This window comes from Arachis ipaensis, chromosome B7 (genome assembly GCF_059453495.1).
Source record: "Arachis ipaensis isolate K30076 ecotype BB chromosome B7, ASM5945349v1, whole genome shotgun sequence".
Taxonomy (NCBI): domain Eukaryota; kingdom Viridiplantae; phylum Streptophyta; class Magnoliopsida; order Fabales; family Fabaceae; genus Arachis; species Arachis ipaensis.
Genome location: NC_142442.1, coordinates 142464783 through 142486000, shown reverse-complemented (window position 1 = coordinate 142486000; position 21218 = coordinate 142464783). Strand labels below are relative to the sequence as shown.

General features: G+C 31.5%; 2 protein-coding genes across 2 annotated transcripts; both read left to right on the top strand.

Moving 5' to 3' along the window:
• The first annotated feature begins 1330 nt into the window (after positions 1-1330).
• LOC107606344 (RNA-binding protein 1) lies at positions 1331-3337 on the top strand. The gene is made up of 2 exons (XM_016308398.3): positions 1331-1717; positions 2214-3337. Exons 1-2 carry the CDS (start codon positions 1484-1486, stop codon positions 3081-3083), a joined length of 1104 nt encoding a protein of 367 aa, XP_016163884.1. The 5' UTR covers positions 1331-1483; the 3' UTR covers positions 3084-3337.
• A 13240-nt stretch (positions 3338-16577) lies between these two features.
• On the top strand, positions 16578-19969 carry LOC107606343 (AP2-like ethylene-responsive transcription factor ANT). Its single transcript, XM_021106618.2, has 9 exons — positions 16578-16958; positions 17039-17540; positions 17765-17847; positions 17979-17987; positions 18074-18162; positions 18250-18323; positions 18403-18453; positions 18540-18616; positions 19016-19969. Exons 1-9 carry the CDS (start codon positions 16718-16720, stop codon positions 19645-19647), a joined length of 1758 nt encoding a protein of 585 aa, XP_020962277.1. The 5' UTR covers positions 16578-16717; the 3' UTR covers positions 19648-19969.
• The last annotated feature ends 1249 nt before the right edge of the window (positions 19970-21218 follow it).

Below are 21218 nucleotides of genomic sequence, written 5' to 3'. Positions count from 1 at the left end.
TAGATTATTTGACTGACGTGAAGTTGATAACTGAGAGCCGTTAGATTATTTGACTGATTTGACTAAATTTTCATCTAACGACTCTCAACTATCAACTTCACGTGAAGTCGACTGCACCTGAGTTTTCACCGTTCAACAATCACAGTTGATTAATATAGTACAATTACTGCAGGGATTTGAATAAAGATTTGGCATTAATTAGCTTAAATTAGTAGGATTCCAAAGAGAACTTGTCCTCCTGAATTTGCCAGACAATATTCTGCGTCCAATTTTCAGGAGGAGGCAGGAGAGAAGATAGAGTAACTGTTTTTGGAGTCATAAATCTGAACTCGTAACTAACTAACTAACCAACTCCCTCCTGCGGATGACTCAGCTCTGCTTTCCAAATTTGCCGATGTTTCTTTCACAGGTTATGGGCTTTGATTTGACTTCATAACTTAACATATTTTATTTTATGATTATATTCCCCTACCTACTAATAGATTAGCAGGGATGTAATTTTGTGAAACATTGTATCAACCAATTAACCAATCAAGAGGACAAGTAATAGTTGCATTGTTATATGGTTCCAAACTAAATAGTTCAAGATAATAAACCAGTACAATTAACTCACATTATTTAATTAATAAATGACATTATTTAAAATCAATTTTTTTCTTCTTTCACATGTTTCTCACGATTAAGGCTTAGTTTGGTAAAACTTTTTGAAAAGATACTTGTGTTTTTTTAAAGTTTAAGGTCCTCATTTTGTGTTTGGTAAATAAAAAAAATCATGTACTTGTACTTGCAACTTTTAAAAAATTGGAATACTTTTGAAAGCACCTAAGATAGAATTTTTTAAAGTTAGCTTGTACTTTTCAAAATTTAAAAATCTAATATATAACCCCACATGTTAACTAATTTTCAAATTTAATACTTATATTTATGTCTGTTATAGTACTTGTAAATTTTAAAATTTATTTTATCAAACAACAACAATTGTTTGTATTTTTTAAAAGCTATTTTTAATTTAATTTATAAATACTATAATTTTTAAAAAATAAAAATTTTACCAAACTAAAACTTAGCCGTATCTATTGAGCATAGTTGAAACAATCTTTTAATGAATATCATAATATTTTCCACTAATCAAACCCACTTTTTTTTATGTCAACACTGTTTAAAACTTTAAACCCTGCTTAAGCGTGGTTTGACCTGGCCTTAATGTAATTTTCGATAGGTTTGGGCCAGTAAATAGGAATACAACATGTGCAAAGGGGATATGGCCCAATGGGCTTCCATAGGCCCAGAATAAGTGAAACAATAAAATGGGTACGGGTGTTCGTAGGTAGGTTTTCACTTTTTAGGGTTTGTATTATGCGAATTGCAATGCTAGGAGTACGGAGTTACCAGTTACCACTGTAGTAGTAGCGAGTGAAGGAATTAGGGGTTTTAGGGTTTGCGATTGGGAAATTGGGGATTTAGGGATTTTGTGTACAGTAGAATGAATTTGAAGATGGATTCTGATAAAGCGAAGCTCTTTGTTGGGGGTATCTCGCGTGACACCACCGAGTACGTACTCAGAGATCACTTCGCCAGATACGGCGTCGTTTTGGATTGCACCATCTCCTTGGACCGCACTACCCGAATCCCTAGAGGTTTCGGCTTCGTTACTTTTTCCGATCTCGCTGCTGCTGATAAAGCTCTTCAGGACACCCATGTCATACTCGGAAGAACGGTCAGCTACTTTCCTTCGCTTCTTCGTTTTGTTTTCTTCACTTTCGCCCTACTCCCATTTTTGCATTCTTTGATTGATTAATTAGGGTTTTGATATAATTGGAATGAATTCTTGGAGGTTTTACTGTTTGAATCCCTTATTCTTAATATCCATAATTATTTTCATGAAAGTCACAATGATGCATGGCGTAGTTTTTCCCGTAAATAATTATTTTCCCTTCATTCGACAACATTAACCATTTAAGGTTATAGCACTGTGATTAAGGAAAATATAACTGATATAATTTTTGGGGAGAAACATTGTGAAAGGAGTAGTTGAAGAGTAACATTATCTGAAAGGTCAATGGAGGAGGTGGTAAGACAGCGAAATAGTTGGTATTTATGAAAGCAAGAATAAAATTCATGTAAAATAGATAATAATCTGTTGAGTTGCTATTACTTTGGAATGGAGTATTTATTTGATAGTCTTATGGTCAGTTCTGTTTGATTATGCGTAGGTAGAAGTGAAAAAAGCAATACCAAGAAGTGAGCAGCAACACCAACACCAAAATCAAGTACAGAACAGGGGAGCGAGTAACTATAGTTGTAATGACTGTAGCAGTGACAACATTAGGACTAAAAAGATTTTTGTAGGGGGTTTGTCTGCTGGTATCTCAGAGGAGGAGTTCAGGAAATACTTTGAGCGGTTTGGTCGTATAACTGATGTAGTGGTGATGCAGGACAGCGTAACTCACCGGCCTAGGGGATTTGGTTTCATCACTTTTGATTCTGAAGAGTCGGTACAAAATGTTATGGTGAAAAGTTTCCATGATTTGAATGGTAGACAGGTGGAGGTCAAGAGAGCTGTTCCAAAAGAGGGAAACTATGGTTATGATGGTTTTAATAAGCTAAGATACAGGAGTGAAAGAGGAGCCTCTAAAGGTTTTCCTCCTTATAGTCCTAGCTGCGCAGTTCCTGGCTTTGCGCCTCAGCCATGGTATAGTAACGATGGTGTTTATGTCTATGGATCAAGCAATTATGGTTGGTACCCTATGGGTGGGTATGGAAGTAACGGATATGCAATGCCGTCTGATATTTCTAGGAACTTCTGGTATGGGCCCATGATAGCCAGTCCTCAGGGATGTCATGTGCCTTATGCTAATGCTTTGCCGAATATTGCATATATGGGTGGTAGGCTAGGAGTAGTAGGTAATGTAGTTGGAACTAGAGGGTACAATGGCATACTTGGCGCTGCAAGAAATATAAAATCTGATCAACCTCTAACTGCCAATGGATTCATTCCAGGCAATGTGACATTACATCAAGGTGTGACTCAAGATGTGGTCTCTTCTAATTTGAAAGGATCAAATGGTGAAATTTCTAGTTGACAGACTAATAGGGTCATTGAACCCCAAATTCCTGTAGGTATATACTTTCTGACTGCTTCTGGGCTATGAAAGGTTCATATATTCTTTGCTAGATGATGTGAGATACCCTCTTGGCTAGCTCTTCTAGTTAATTTAGATTTGTGAAGATACCTTCTTATGTGTCATAAATATGTAGTTTAGCTCCTGTTCATGCTTAATGATGGATATTCTGTAAAATAATTTTAATTTTTTTTTCTCTTTCATAGTTGGTTTAATTGGTTTGTTTGAAGTAGTTCTTTTTTTTTTTTGTTATCTATCTCGTACATTGCCTTTTTTTTTTTTTTTTTTACTTCTTTGCAACATCCTTTATGGAAGTGTTTTTCTCTATTTTGCTGGACTTTTAGCAAGCATGGATGTTTTTTTTTGTTTTGCAGATGCAACTTGTGAATAAATGTGTGTGTGAATTCTCGGATTCAAAGTACATTCCCTTCTCTCTCTCTTTCCTTTTTTTTTTTTTTTTTACATCTTTTATTTAACTCTTATTCCCCAGTAGATTGGTGTTGGTGTGTCGGTCTTATGTGCTGGATGGATGTGGTTAGTTATAACAGCATTTTAGGCTGCATGTTCTCTGGAAATACATTCTTTTTTTCAATTGTTATTTTGTTGTCCTTGATTAAAAAAGGAAATATATTGCCATAAATATGTATTGGATATATTATATGGCTTCTTTTGCTAGTTCATTTCTTTCATGTCTTGTACCTTGTGCCATTATTTAGTTTAAAGTTTATGTTGCAAATCCATTGCATGAAGATTTACCGGGGACAGTATTCATAGTCTGATTTTATGGTGGTAGTTGGCATGTTACAATTCTATGATTGTTTGCATCAAGTTTTTCTTTCCTTTTCATATTAAAGAAATATGTGCCTCTTATATGTTGTATGCTTATCAACGAATATATATAATTAATAACTAATTATATAAAATTTGACCATTTGCAACCTAAAATTTAATGGTTTGACTTCTTATAAAACTGATAAGTGATAATCCAGCCTTAAAAGCGGTTCATTCAATAATATCAATAAAATGTTATGGGGCATGAGAAGCTAATATTTTTCCTGCCATGTCAGTTGTCGGATTTTTGCAGGACTTTGCCGGATAAATTCTTAATAAGAATGGTGATTTAGGAGTTTGGACATGCTTTAACTTTTAATCCAACTCAAAACTATAACTCAAAATTATTTAAAAATATCCATAAAAATATCCTGAGAACATTTGCCGTGCATATGTATACACCTAAAACTAAAATAATTTTTATGCATTTATTTAGCATCATTTTCTTTTTCAATCTTCTTAGAAACCAATTACTAATAAAGGCCAACAAATTTTGATATATAATTTTTTTGAGTGTTATTTTTTAATATGGGGATGTAAGGTGTTCGATTTTAGGATGGATATCTCTTAATTTTTTAACTTCAAGAACAACTCGCTTGAGAAGAGTTTTTTCGATTTTTTAAAAGATTCAAAAAACATCTCACTTTTACCCATATAATTTTTTTCCTCTCAATGTTGGGAAGAAAATTGAAGAGAGAAGGCCAAAGAATATTAATTCCATATTTACCCTTCTAACAATAAAAAGCAAAATTCTTAACTCATTATGTGGAATTAATATATGTAAGAGTAATAAAGTAATTTTCTCTTCATCTATATTTTTTTCTTATTTTCTTTCTTTTCATTTTCTCTTTATTCAAACAATATATAAAGAAATTCACTTTTTCCTCTCATTTTCTTTCTATTCATTTTCTTTCCTCTCATTTTCCATCAAACATCCAAACATAATGTTAGCGTCAAGTGATTTTTTATAATATATTTAGTTATATAAGTATATTTAACAACAAATAAATATATATACAACAAACAAATAAATGATTATATGTAAATAAATTAAAACAGTAAAAATTATGTTCATTGTTTATAAGAGTTATAAAAAGTTATATTATTATAAATTCATAGTATAATTATCTCTTTTTAAGATTTATTTTGATGTTATTAAATTTGTGCTCCAAACGAAAAAAAATAACAATTTTATAGTTAATATTCATCAATAAACACTACAAACATATCATATTATATATATATGTTCTAACAACAATAAATTTATGTGTATATAGTAGTTGGAATATATGTATAGCATGATGAATTTGTAGCATTTAGATCTTAATATGAAATTTAAATATTTTTATAACATTTAAAAGTTACTTCTAACTTGCTATAACCTATCAAGAATCTTCCCTTCCACATAAATCGTTATGTACACTGGTGGTTTATTTTATTATGATCTTCTAGTAAATTTATATTTCGTACTATTTTTAAATATTCTCTGAACAAATATTTTTTTAATTCTCATTTATTAATCGGATAATATTGATTAATCCGTTGCATATATAACTTTTATTTAATAGTTTATTATTGGCTAATGAGTTACTGTATGATTTGAAATTTCACACTTGTTTAAGCAATCTAATAAGTTAATCATTAGACCAATTCAAATTGATTAATATTCTTTATTCGTTAAGATAGATTTTTTTAGATGATTTTTTATAAATTCAATTCAAACTGAGAGAAAGGCAATATAATATTAAAGTACCAAAGTTTAAGTAGCTATGAGCATGTTTGAAAAATTACAAATTCGATCCTAATGGAAAGAAAGACAATGTATAAATCACTAATTATCCCCTTCGACAATGCCATTAAAAATAACTAGCTTTCATAAGCTAATCTACATAACATACAACATCAAAGTTTTAAACAAAATCTAAAATATCTGGTAAAACCAACATGAAAGTAAATATATAATTAATTATTGAATTCTTGATTCCATATCACTCAATTGGATGTATACAATCTGCATTCGTTGATTTTTTGCCATAAATCTCCTCTTTAAATTCAACATGCACATACAAATATTTTATGTTTTTAGTTTTATTTCTTATGAAGTTATGCTCCTAATTAATGTCTTTTTCCCCTAATCCAATTGACAATCTTTTTGTAATACAGTATTTCACGGGTAATGCTAGGTAAAAAAAAAAAAAAAAGCCAGAACTTGCCTTGTTTAGCATTAATTAATTAGAATTTGAATCCTCTAAAGTTTGAATTTCACTTTAGAGAGTAAAGTGTGATTTCTCACCATTGATTTCATAGGTGGGATCAAGAATAAATATGAAAGAGAAACTATTTAAGAGTAGAAGATCACACTTTATTCTCTAAAGTGAAATTCAAACTTTAGAGGATCCAAATCCAATTAATTATTGCAACAATTAATGAATGCTAAATAAGGCAAATTATGGCTGTTTTTGACCGATTTTCTTTGGTCACCAAATATTTCCGGTCTTTCACAATATCTTCTTCTTTCAATAAGAATTGCATCATCTCTTTTACTCCTTGAAGCACTGCATCCTCATCGCTTCTCTCACTTGTAGTATTATCAATGGAGTCTATTATGTCACCATTATTAGTTGTCAAGTATCCTCCAATAGCATGCATATTTATTTTAGGTTGATGCACTACACATTGTCACCATATCTATTTTTTATCATCTATCTCATCTATCTCCTCTTCATTAGGCGATGTCATATTTTTAGCTATTTTCTCTCTAACACTCTAATTCATTACCAAAGTTTTAACTTGCTCTCACCCACTATTTTAAATAATGATTCTATCTTCAAAAATCATTTGATTTCTATTTTTCCAAACAACCCATACAATAGTAAAATAATAAGTTACCCATCTTCTTCTTTTTCATTTTTCTATGTCCTGATGCATCCAACTTTTAAACTTCTTGCATTCATCCTTACCCACAAATATATTCTCACCGACATCATAACATGAACCAATCACCTTCTCAATCACCTTCTTCCATAATGTATCATTCTCATTCGAAAATCCCACCACCATTTAAAAAACATTTCAGCATTCTTCATTGCCATGTCACCCACTCCCATTCCTCCATGGTCCTTCGGCTTTTGTAGTGTCCCATTTTTTGTAGTCAGCATAATTCTCTTGTCTTTGTTATTTTTCCAAAAAAATTTGGATTGCATTGAAATGTCTTTTTCTTCACCTCTTTTGGCATCTTGAACAGACTCAAAAAATATATTGGTAGACTATTAATAACATGGTGAAAACTCATGTGCAGTCGACTTCACGTGAAGTTGATATTTGAGAGCCGTTAGATGATTTGACTGATTTGACAAAATTTTCATCTAACGGCTCTCAGATAAACTTATTATAAACAATTTTTCTACCTTTGTTAGTAAGCTTGCCTTCTATGAACTAAGCTTTTTCTCAATCTTGTCAATCAGTGACTACTATATACTTATTCTTCTTGAATTCGTCTTTAGAAGAATGCCAAAATATGATGGTGAATCCTATAATGCCTAAAAAGAGGTGTCTATTTACTAAAAAAAATTAAAAGTTATTATTTAATTTAAAAAATATAAAAATAAATAATTTTTAAAAAATTAAAATTTACTACAAAAAATAAATTAGATAAAATTTAGGCAAAAATTCATAGACACTATAGAATTTGCCAAATATGATATGGATAGAGAACCATATATTGCACCTTATTACAACCTTTAGACTATGCGTCATTCGCTCATCACAATTTGTCGAAATAATTATAGACTTTTCATCACCTGAAAGAATGGTAGCAATGACCATATATAAAAAGCTTAGCTGACTAGAATTTTTGAAATAAAATATACAATTGAATTGTGGGTTCCGACACACAGGCTGGCTGTAGCATTGGAGAAAGATTGTTTTGGTTATGGCTGCAGCGTCAAATCCATCTGCACTCTATATTGGAGTCATAGGTCCTAATATATTGTTACGTTTTTAGCATTTATATAATATCTATATGACTATATACAATTACACTTTTTATTTTTGATATTGAATTGATAATTGTATTTTATCAAATGTAGTGCCATTTAATTTATCAAAAAGATAAAAAATTTGAAAGACAGAAATTAATTAAATCTATTTTTAGAAAATTAAAAAAAATTAAAATTTGAAATCGAACCTTCTAATTTTAGTATATATATATCACTTATCTCACTCACATAACAAAAATAGCCTATCCAATTAAGGTAGAATATTTTTTTAATAAATATTGTAAGATTGTTTAGTTTACGGGGTGAGCATGGGTAGCGGGTACCCGATTATCCTTTCGAACCCGAACCGAACTGATGATTTTTGTTAGTGATTGGTTCGAGTATCGGTTTTGGGGGTGCGGAATCCGAACCAACTCGCGAACCCGATCATATATTAATTAAATAAAAAATAAAAAATATATATGGCTTTTCCATTAGACAATGATTATTCATTATTAATATGTTTCGATTTTAATTAGTTTAGTTTTTAATGTATTTGGTGTTTAACATGTTTGGATTATTTCTATTGATGTTACATGTTTATTGTACTTGTTGGATTTTTAAGATAAAAATTTGCTTTTTTTAATGAATTTCAAAGTTATCGGGTACCCAATTACCCGAACTGAAGTAATCCGTTGTTAATCGATTTGGTTTGGTTCGGATACATATACAAAAAAATGCAAATCCGAATCAAACCAAACCAATTACATTTTAATCGATTCGGTTCTAATTTTACCATAAATTCAAACCAAACCGACCTGTACTCACCCCTATTTACCAATGAATTTATAATAGATGGTTGACTTCCACTGCTGCAGCAGTGGATTACGATATTCATATGATGCTTTAGTTAGATGTGCAATGACTTCTATGAACTGTGTTTTGCTATATCTGATACCCGAATCATGTAGTTATAATGGATGATAATATATTTGCTTAGATCAGTGTAGATATAATCATATAAGTCCTACTTGCCAACTAAACAACATAGTAATATCCTTTTTTGAATGCGACCTTTTGTAATAAATATAAGAATTTAGTAAGCACGTTTTCTTTATCTTTCAAAAAGAAGTAATTTTTGACAAATAAAATCACATTATATTCTACTCATTCTATTTTAGTTTGTTTGACTCAAGTTTGAGCACATATTTCAGATGATACGAGACATCATGGAAAGACTTGTCTTAAGAAACTAAGGGCTACATAGTTTAGACCTTGGTGCCAAAAGGTTTCTCATGCATAGTACATACATGTAGCCTCCTATATAGCTATCATTTTCCTATGATGTGAAGCAAAGTGTAATAGAATGGTATTGTGGGGTTAGCTTTCTTTTTCATCACATTCTTGCAGGTCAGTAAATGCTTGCTCTTAAAAACCCTTTATTACCATAAAAGCACACATATTTTCATAGTCTCCTTCCAACAATAACCATATGGGAATACAACTAGGCCTGCCAAATCGAGTAGATTTTGCTGGCCGACCTGCCGAGCCCGTAAAAGAAAATGGTTGAGTTAGAATTTAGAATTTGCCAAATAAAAAAAAAAAAAAGCCAAATCCGGACGGGCCATAAATTATTTATGTTTTTTTTTTTTTATAAAAGAGTGATTAATATTATTAAAATAAATAATTATACAATTTTTAAATTTATTTTTTATTTTTTATTTTGTTTATTAACTTTATTTATTTTATTTTATATTTTTATATATATGCTCAAAGTATGTTAATTATTTTTAAAATAAAAATGATTTTATTGATAGATATTTTAAATAATTTTTTTAAAGTTAAAAATTTAAAAGAAGATAGTTGATTAATTTTTATTTATATTTAATTTTTTAATTTTTAATTTTTTATATAATTGTAATCAATTTTATTGATTAAAAGAATTAAGTGGGTTTGTTCGTCCACCTGTTAATTTACCATAAAACAATACATTCTAATATTTTGAGTCCGCTTTATATGAGGGGGTCGTTCGATCCCCTTTTTGAGCGGATAGGATAGAACGAACTACCCGCTTTATTATCATTTATTTTCTCTCTTTATGTTCTTTCTTTTATTTTCTTTTTATCTAAATAATACAAAAAATATAATTTTCTCTTTATTTTCTATTAATAATAGTAGCCAAAATCATGTTGAGATATATAATTGTTAAAGAGTACATATTATATTTATTTGATATTATTTTAAATTTGAATAAAACGTATAATTATTTAAATATTTTTCATGCTAATTCATATTTTTCAAATTATTTTAAAAATTTAATGTGTTTAAGAACAACAAATATGACATTAATTAAGTAGATCAATATTTAATTTTATCACTAATGATCTTAGATTTAAGACTTAATTTCTTAGAAATAAAAAGTTATGATATTGCTTTTAAATACTTATTATTCTATTAAGTAGTGAAAATTGATTATTTTTTAGGGTAATATAAATAATGAAAAATGCTAAGAGCACCCTCATAATTTTTAGTGTTTTTAAAAATAAAATTCTAATAATTTTTTAATATTTTTTATAAATAATTAAAAAATCCAATGTTAAAAACATAAAAGTCACTCAGACAATAAAAAAAGAAAAAACACAAATTAACGAGTTATAACTGAAATAATATATTTCCTTTATTCTAACTTAAAAATTTTATACGATGAAAACTCAGGTGAAAATTTAGTCAACTTCTCTTTATTCTTAGATATCGATTCCACGTGAAGTTGATATCTGAGAGCCGTTAGATAAAAATTTAATTAAATCAGTCAAATCATCTAATGACTCTCAAATATCAACTTCACATGAAGTCGATTGCATCTGAGTTTCTACCATTTTGTATTGAGTCTGACTCTTATATTTGGAAGAAAAAATAAAATGGCACATTGTTCGAAAAAGTCAAACTATGTGTTGGGCAATGGCAACGACAATGCTATGAGGCACTTGAGAGTTAAGACCCTGTTTGGTGGTGAAGACGACAATTAGATATAATTGTCACTATTTTGCATTGAAAGGTAGCGTATGGTCTAAGTCTAGTAGTAGCTAGGTGGCTTAATTAGGAATGAAGAATCAAAAGATATATATGGCGACATTTGTGACAGAGAAGAGAAGGATTGGATTGTTGGACGGTAGCGGGCTCTCATCTCCAACGAGATCTCATCAAACGCATGCAGCAGTCACCATGCATGATGCAACCATCTTCTGTCTCCTAATTAAGAAAATCACGAAAGTGGGAAAAAAAAGTAATAGAAATGGAAAACAACAACCACAACAAGAGACACTAGTCCTCTCTCTCTGGATTGGATAAGCTAGCCGCGAGAGAATCTATGGTGATGGTGACAGCACATGGAAGCTTAGATTTTGACAATTCAACGCAGGCGGAGACAGATTGGTAATGGTAATGGTAAGAAATCGGATTCAACAAATAATGTATTGAAAAATCTTTCAAGCATACTATTATTCTAATATTTCAATTAATTTTAATCGTTAATATTAATGATATGATGTTCAAAATGACCCTATAATTTCGTTAGCCTCAATTAGAACTCTCAAATTTGTAATTGTGGCTCCACCTTACTCCTGCGATCATCTCCGTCATTAGAATGCTGATTTGATGCAATTGCATGATAAGGTGGACACTACTTAAACGACGGCACATTGGTTTCACGCCCAAATTCTTTGGAAACCACGTCGTTTCAGTTTTTTGTGAGTTAAAACTCTCTTTCTTTCCACTACGACGATTATAAGTTGCCAAACATTAAGAAAATTCTTATACTACGTGGTTTTCAAAGGATTTGCGCGCGAAATCAATGCGCCGTTATTTAAGTAGTATCTACCATATCATGCAATTGCGCTAGATTAGCATTCCGGTGACGGAGATGATCGCAGGAGCAAGTTGGAGCCACAATTATAAATTTAAAGATTCTAATTGGAACCAACGAAATTATGGGGATCATTCTGAGTATCAAGCCAAATTTCAGAAACCAAATTGAGATTTAACTCAAATATCTGACTTGAAAGTTTTCTAATGTTTTGAACTAAACGGGACAGAAAATCTGCATGCGTAAGTACGAAGGTTTAGCTTAGCTTATTAGCTTAATTGAAAGAGATATCAATTTCAACGAGTTTTTAAATGTTTTAGTCATAAAGTGTAAAATAAAGTGATTACAGCTAGTCCGGTTACCATCAAGGCAGGAATGCCTGCAGTGATCTCATAATCCTTTCTTTTCTTTCTTTCTGAATTCTGATATCACGTGATTCTCATTTAATATTTCTCTGCCCACCCTTTTGGGCTGGGCCTTACCAATTTTCAACCAGGAACCACGGGAGTTAATACAGTACCGGACCTCGCACCAAATACAATTGAAAAATATAAGCAACTATATTTTTGTTCCTACTTTCTAGTTAAATTTTGAACCATAGTAGGGTGTTATTGGTTCGGTTTGGTTCGGTTTTAGATAAAAAATCAATCGAACCGATATATTCGGTTTCTACAGACACAAATGTTCGGTTTGTTATTTTTACAACAACTGAACCGAATTGAACCGAACCAACAGCGGTTTGATTCGGTCTGTTTTTTCAGTTTTTAATTATTAATGAGTAGAATACTATGATGCACGGACACTGACACGGACACGGGACACGACACGACACGGGACACGCCGACACACAAATTTTAAAATCTTACATGATACGGGGACACGCATATATATAAAATATAAAGTATTTTTTATATAAATTGTAATGATATTTTGATATTTTATTGATATTAAAATATAAAATAAAATTTTTAATTATTTTTAATGTCTTATTTTAATTATATCAAGTATTTAAAATATTTTTTGTTTTAATAAATAATAATATATACTATATCTAAATTTATTTTAAGAATATATGTTAAGAATAAGACTGGACACGCGGACACGTGATGGTATTTAGGTGTGTCCAGGCGTATCCGGAGAAGAATTTTTTATTTTTTATTAAGACATGATTGGACACAGCAGACACGCGTGTCGAACGAGTGTCGGTGAGTGTCGTGTCCGAAATGTGTTTGACACGTGGACACGATAACTCAGCGAAGTGTCCGTGCTTCATAGGTAGAATATGAATCACAATAATTAGAGATTTAAAATAGTCAATAAACTAAAATAATAAGAGTAAAACATTGAAATGGTTAGGAGTTGGGAATTTTTGTTGTTAGGTTAAAGGTTAAAATGGTTAAAACATTGAAATGTATGCATATCTTCGGTTTGGTTTGGTTCGATTCGATTTCTATCGAGCCAACCAAAAATCGAACCGAACCGATCGATTTTGTAAAAAAAACAAAAAAAACCGATTTTTTCGATTTTCAAATTGATTATTATAATTTTCGATTCGGTTTTATAGTAATTTTCGGTCTGATTCAATAACTTACACTCCTATTAACCAGTGTCTTCTTAGATCAGAGTAGAAGACATCAACTATATACAGCTAATTTTAAATGGTAAAATGATAGCAGGCATTATGACTTTTGGTGATGATTTGGTTATTATAGCTGAAAGAATAATTGTATTCATTTTCATTATATTCATTCCCATTCTGTGGTCACGCACATTATTATGAGTAACTTCTCTTTTCTTTTCCCTCCCAAATTGGGGCTACCTTTCACTCGGGTTCAAACATGAAATCATGGCTATTTGAATATTTGTCCCCTCCATGAGTGAAAGACCACTGATCCCATGCAGAATCTGCGTCAAACATTTTCCCACTCAACAATAAAGAACTTCCACTGCCATACAAAATCTCTTGCTAAGTACGTATATCTACTGTAAGAAATATCTATATATATATATAATTATAGAAAATTTTTTAAATATTTCTAAAATATTGATATTCTAATAATTTTAACTGTTAATTTTAATTAATATATATTATATATTTTTTTATAATTAAATTAATACTAAAACTATTATAATACCGAAATTCCAAAAATGTTTGAAATTCTTCAGTAATTATAGAAAAAATTTCAAGTGTACCAAAAAATATTGATGTTCTAGTTATTTTAATTCGTTAATTTTAATTAATATATATTATATATATTTTTTATAATTCAGATCAACGGTTAAAACAACTGGAACACTGATATTTTTAGTATACTTGAAACTCTTCCGTAATTATATACCAAATAACATCTTCCCTTTCACAGCAGAAGGAAGAAGTACGGCAAGAAAAAATAGTCAGAAAGACATATATATTTGACCAGCCAAAATACTAAAAAAAGAAATTGCAAAATTTACAAATAAATTTAAGCAATTTTGTTAAATATATTATTATTTATATAATTTTTTTATTAATTTAAATTTTTAGAAAAATTATCATAATATAGATCAGTATTTTAATAATAAGAAATTCAAAATTCATCTCTATTGAACTTGAAAAAAAATCATATAAAAAGAAAAAGATAAAAAATTCATATAAAGTTCACGTAAATAAAAAAAATATTTACGTGAGATATATATTAAAAATATAATAATAATCTTTTATCAGTTTAAATTTTTAGGATAAATAATATCCTGAGGAATCATATTAACGTCGCAGGTAATAATTATTAATTTATTATATTATTTTTTTTATATTATATATATTATCTATATATAGTTAAGTTTATTATATTATCTTTTTTATATTATCTATATAGTTAAGTTTATATAGTTAAGATTGTTATTAGTGCATGGTCCTTAATTGTGTTACGGAAGAGATGAAGTAGATCAAACAATAATAAAGAAACCAGAAGATTAGAAGAGCTCATGGTAATAACAGCGAATAACTAAGGTTGACTACTTGGTTGTTGTTACCTGACAATGGCATCATAGAAGTGACCTGATATAGACATGAAATTGTTTATTGTTTTGATACTATCATCAACATATATTCTTAAGAAAGTAATAATAATATCCAATAATGGGAATAGTTTGGAACAAAAACCGTAACGTTTTATTTTCTCTCTTTAATTTTATGTGAGAAGGGAAATGTTTAAAGAGATAGTAATAATAGAGTATGAAATAGCTAGCAAGTTAAGTAGCGAAAATGCAATTTCCGCATAAAGTTTAATTTTTGGACCCTTTGGCTCATGATTCCTAGAATATTTCAAAGCTTAAGATAGAGAGACCCACTTGCAACTTTTGGTCTGGAAGCAGTTGTTGACTACACACTCGGTGACAAAGGAAGAAAAGCAAAGTATTTTCCTGTTATTTTATCATTTTGTCTTCGCAGGAATTTTCTTAGCTATCATAGCAACATGTTTTTTGATACACATACATATGCTTCTAGGTTAAAATGTATCAGATAAACAAAATCCTTTCTATTTGTAGCACCATAGCGCAAAATATATTATCCTTAGTCTTAGAATAAATAAGAATCTGCATGTGTGTGCTACTATTCACACATATTTAGTACACTAATTTTTCATATGTATGTTTCCTTTATAGGATACACATTGAAATTTAATTTTAATATATAATTAATATAAAATAATTTTATATCTACATCCAATTACGCACTATTATGTCAATAAATATAACTATTTTTTATATTAATTACATGAATAATCATCTAAAAAAAATAAATGTAATTTCCAGTAATTGTGTTGATATTTTTACTGAATTGATGAATATTGAGAAAATGTTTTGCAAGTCACAGGCTGGATGGGTTCGAAGGAAGGAAAGAGGTGATTGGGTGACATAATCAGCAGAGGTCAGATTAGATGAGCCCACGAAATAAACCTCCCTTTGTCCACATCCCACACTGCCCCATGCCTTCTTCTTTAATTTTTATTTATTTCCACTATATATTAATTATTAATTATTTTTAAAAATAAAAAAGTAAACACTCATCAATTTAGTTCTAGCTTTCCAAACAACGTCTTAATCTTATTTCACGCTACACTATTGATTTTAATTGTTAATTTTATTTAATTTATATTAGCCAATATTTTTAGTTAATAGTCTAATATTATTAACTAATTTAAAAAAATATATAGTATACTAAAATAGTGTAAAGAGGGGTGCTAGGAGGCAGTAACTTTTGTGATTTATAGTCATTAAATAACCATCAATAATAATTTTAATAGTGTGAGATTAATGTAAAATTTTATCAAATAGTTCACTTTTATTTACTAATTACATACTGGCCAAAATTTGAAGAAGTTGCTAAGATAAACTTTTTCTAGTGTGAATGTTGGTGTAGTATTTAAGTTAGAGATAGATAGAGAGAGGAGGCAAGAGATTAAATTGAGATTTGAAAATAGAGGTTGCTGGATGGCAGAATGCAGAGGGGCGCAGAATTGTTGTACTGTGTGAAGTGACTGCATTGGCAGATATATGTCCTTGGCGTCAAATCTATCTACCTTCTCTCTGTAAAAAATTGTAACAAATATGTTTTTGTATAAAATATATTGGGCCTACCTAGCTATGAGGGCACTGTAGGTATAGTGCATGGTGTGATGTTGAGTAGATATATAGATAGGGAGAGAGTAAGAAGCATCTCATATATACCAATGCAAAGCTATTCTGGGAGCTGGGATTAAGAGAAAAGAAAGGGTTATAGTCTCTCATATACACAGATCCCAATGCAATGCAATGGAATGGAATGAAGTGGGTTCTCCTTAACTCAGACACAATTCATTCCTTTTGTTTAGTTTAAAGTCATCAGTTTTGTATTGTTTTGGGAACCCATGATGTTGTTGCAATAGAACTCAACACACTTGGAAATGAAGTGGATCAACAGTGATGGTAACAATCATAACGCCTGGTTGGGCTTCTCTCTCTCACCCCATCACATGAAATTCGACCTTCCTAATTCTTCTTCTTCTTCTTCTTCTACTTCGTCCTCCTCCTGCGGTGGGGATCACAGTGCTGCCTTTCATTCTCAGTTGAGCGTGATGCCTCTCAAGTCAGACGGTTCACTTTGCATCATGGAAGCTCTCACTAGATCACATCAAACACAACAAGGTTTCTTTCCTTCTTTATTTGTTCGTTCATTATTCTGTCACTTTTGTTATAATAATGATGATGGTTAATTTTTGAAGCAGTGATGGTTGGTAGTTCGTCTCCGAAGCTGGAAGACTTTCTGGGTGGTGCAAGCATGGGAACACACGAAAGAGAGGCCATTGACACCATCTACTACCCTCCTCATAGAGGCTTTCTCTCAGAGCCTTTGAGGCATCCACCATATTACTCCCTTGGCTGCCATGGCATGTACCAAGCACCACCCCCAACAATGCCCCACATAGCAGAAGCAGCAGCAGAAGAAGAAGAAGAAGAAGAAGAAGGCATTGATGGATTCAAGAAGTGGGTGGAGCAGCAGCAGCAGCAGCAGCAGCAGTCGCTGAGTCTGTCAATGAGTCCAGGGTCGGAGTCAAGTTGTGTAACAGCTGCGAGGCATGAGAATGGGAAGAGTGAGTCGTCGGTGGTGGCAGTAACAGTAATGGACAATAGCAACAAGAAGAGAGGGCTAGCTAACAAGCAACCAGTTCACAGAAAATCCATTGACACTTTTGGTCAGAGAACTTCTCAGTATCGAGGCGTCACCAGGTTAGTTTCCTACCTTTCTTTCTTTTTTTCTTTCTTTCTTAAACTCCTCACCATCTTTTTTCTGTCGAAAATCAGCCAAAAACGGCCATAACTTGTCTTATTTTATTTGGCATTCGTTAATTGTTGCGACAATTAATGAATGTTAAATAAGACAAGTTCTGGCTGTTTTTTTGTCTACCTTATTTAGCCTTTTCTTTTTAATATTTTATTGTTCTTGTTGGTAGGCATAGATGGACTGGTAGATACGAAGCACATTTATGGGATAACACTTGCAAGAAGGAAGGCCAAACTAGGAAAGGAAGACAGGGTTAGTTAATTAGTTACAAAATCGTATTAGCTTTTCTTATATTTTCTATTGCTTCATTTTAATTGACTCTCGTTTCTTTATGATGATGATGATGATGATGATGATGATGATTCAATCAAATAATGTTATAGTGTATTTGGGTAAGTCTTTAGCTTCTGCTCCCTAACGTCACGTACCTTGCTTTTTTATGCTAGTTGTTACTAATTATTATGTGGTCATCAATTAGGGGGTTATGATATGGAACAAAAAGCTGCAAGAGCCTATGATCTTGCTGCCCTTAAGTACTGGGGACCTTCAACCCACATCAATTTTCCGGTATGTTTTCTTTGTTCTTAAATCTTAACCACTGCTTCCAATGTTATTTTTATTTTTGTTTATTGTTTGACACTTTTAATTTGACAGTTGGAAAATTACCAAGCGGAACTTGAGGAGATGAAGAACATGACCAGGCAGGAATATGTCGCTCACTTGAGAAGGTACACATTAATTATTGTCTACTATTTCAAAACACATTTGAAATGCATAAATGCTAATTAATCTTTTTTTCTTTTTCAGAAAAAGCAGTGGATTTTCTAGGGGTGCTTCAATATACAGAGGGGTGACAAGGTTTATTGCGATTCTCCTGTCTTTTTTTTTTTATCAATTCAAATTAGGATACTTGAGCTAAGCTAAGAGTTTGAATATTTATGTAGACATCATCAACATGGAAGATGGCAAGCAAGGATTGGCAGAGTTGCTGGGAACAAGGACCTTTACCTTGGGACATTCAGTAAGTCTCAATTACAATGCAGCATTCTTCTTAATACTAATTAATCACTTACTCTTTTTATTACAACATTTTTCATAAATCATAAGCTAAGCTATTAGCCAGTTATTATTGTCTATTATTCAACTCTCTAAGTTTTTGAGTGAGTCAAATTAAAAGATTTTAATAATTTTCCCCCCCAAAACCCAAGTGACTGGTGCTGCTTTTGTAAGGCTGACCCATCACATTATCATTGCAGCATTCCACTTTTTATAAGGCTGTTGTATACATAAATATATGACATAATATGAATATTGACATGAAAGGGAATCTCAGCATACAAGAAAAATGGTTTAAGGATAGGAAAAGTTCAAATATTTTCCTGAATACTTTTTCACTTTTACCACCGTAATTAAAACATAGGCACTCAAGAGGAGGCAGCAGAAGCATATGATGTAGCAGCAATCAAGTTCCGTGGTTCCAATGCAGTTACAAACTTTGACATATCAAGATACGACGTGGAAAGAATCATGGGGAGTAACACTTTGCTTGCAGGGGAGCTAGCTAGGCGAAACAACAAAGATACTGCTATTGAACCACCAAGATGGGAGGCCATTGAATACAACACGAATGTGGAAGCAGTTCAAGCTAGAAACAACAACAATGACAATAATAATAATAATAATAACAATGATGTTGATTCCAACTGGAAGATGGTTTCTGGTGGTGCTTTCTCTGTGGGGATACATGATCTGATTGGGATTGAAGGGCAGCATCAGCATCAGCATCAGCATCATCAGCAGCAGCCATTGATGGAGGCTTCTTCGCTTGTGACCAGCCTAAGCAGCTCAAGAGAGGCTAGCCCTGATAAAATAATGGGTCCCTCGTCAATGATCTTTCCAAAACCTCTTCAACTTGAACCCAAGATGGTTCTTAACAACCCCTTAACTAGTACTGGTGTTGTTGGATCTTGGTTCCCTTCTCAAATGAGGCCAGCTTCTGCTGCCATCTCTTTGTCTCACTTGCCTGTTTTTGCTGCTTGGAACGATACCTAGAATGACATATTCCCTTCTCTTTCTTTGTTACAATGTCACGTTTGCATGTAGAAAAAGAAGGGTGGGGGCTGGAATTACAAAATTGTTATTATTGGGGACAAAAAGGTGGGGTTTCAAGCGAATTTGAGGGAATTAATTAGTCTTATTGTTGTTGTTATTATCTTATTATTATATTAAATTAATGTCATCTTTATGTACCAAAGTTGTAGCTTAGCATATATGGCCTTTACAGTCATAGCCTTTTGGCCATATTGAAGATATGCATATTTGGGAGGGAAAGGAGTTAATTAATTGAAGAAAAGGAAGTTACTAATGATTAAAATTCTGTGAAATGATGTTTGGCAATATGGGAATGGAAAAGAAGTGGGTTGGTGCATTATTGAATTTGCTTTTTTTATAGATCTCCGGTTAAGTACAAATTACCAACTCATCAATGTTTCTCAATAATTGCAAATACCGTTCTCACTTTGACCACATCATCAAGTTTTTATTGCCATTATGTCCCTCTATCTACATAACATTATGATTGCATAAACCTTTTTCTTATCTCAACTTTCCTTAAAGGCAAACTCAATGCTCAATTCTTGCATGAAATAAAGTTTCTGGTTGGCTTAATTGTCATAATTACATAGGGACATATATCTTTAGGAAGGGGAATGTAGGAATAAATTAAAAGGCATTATTATGTACATGGTTTAAAATCTCTTTAACTTTAGTTTTCTCATTCCAATTGCAAAGAGATAATGGACGTAAAAGGTGTTCCATGTCTTGTGTGGATGCATTTTAGAGCATGATTTCTCAACATGTTATGGAGTGCTTTCCCACGTGTGTATGTGTAATATGTTGTTGATTGCAAAATTGTTGAATGTTGACCAAGACAAGGAGGAATCAGTGCCGGGAATGCTGGGAATAGTTTATATATAAACTCAAGTTGGGAATAGCTGTTTCTTTGCTTGATCTCTCATATAATGATGATAATGATGTGTTAATAATCCAAATATTTAATGAAATTGTCTTCACTAATGGAAAGAGAAGAAAATGACAGTCCTATAATGGGGGGTGGATGAAATGAAATGAAATGAAATGAAGGAATCCAGCTACACCTTCTCTGCTACAGTTTCTCACTAAAAAGTTGTTTCCTATCTTGCCCTTTAGCTTCTTCCATTCTCTCGCGTGATTTCTTTTTTATAAAAAGGAGCTCATTGCACTATTGCTGCACATTAAAGAGAGGAGTTCGGTACAATACAAGCACTATCTCATTTTATCATTCCACAAAATGCTGCTGCTGAGAGTTGAAAATAAATCTAGTTATAATTCAAAAGAAAAACCAACATTATATATATCCCCACAATATTCTCGCATAATAAATAAAGAATCAATCCCATGATTTTTTTTACCAATAAATTATAACTCAAATGACATAGTCTTTCTATACTCAATTAAGAGGTCAATTTATTTTAGTTACCAAACATTTTTTATTGGACAGTTATTAATATATATACAAGAGATGACTCAAATTTTTTATACTTATTTATATAGATAAATGAACTGTTTTCCAATAGAGAAAGTAT

What these genes read in the sequence shown, in the direction of transcription:
- LOC107606344 (XM_016308398.3), top strand. Translation starts at nt 1,484, where the DNA reads ATGAATTTGAAGATGGATTCTGATAAAGCGAAGCTCTTTGTTGGGGGT. An exon ending in ATGTCATACTCGGAAGAACG is followed by an intron (nt 1,718 to 2,213) that starts GTCAGCTACTTT and finishes GATTATGCGTAG; the next exon opens with GTAGAAGTGAAAAAAGCAAT.
- LOC107606343 (XM_021106618.2), top strand. Translation starts at nt 16,718, where the DNA reads ATGAAGTGGATCAACAGTGATGGTAACAATCATAACGCCTGGTTGGGC. An exon ending in TATGTCGCTCACTTGAGAAG is followed by an intron (nt 18,324 to 18,402) that starts GTACACATTAAT and finishes TTTCTTTTTCAG; the next exon opens with AAAAAGCAGTGGATTTTCTA. An exon ending in CCTTTACCTTGGGACATTCA is followed by an intron (nt 18,617 to 19,015) that starts GTAAGTCTCAAT and finishes ATTAAAACATAG; the next exon opens with GCACTCAAGAGGAGGCAGCA.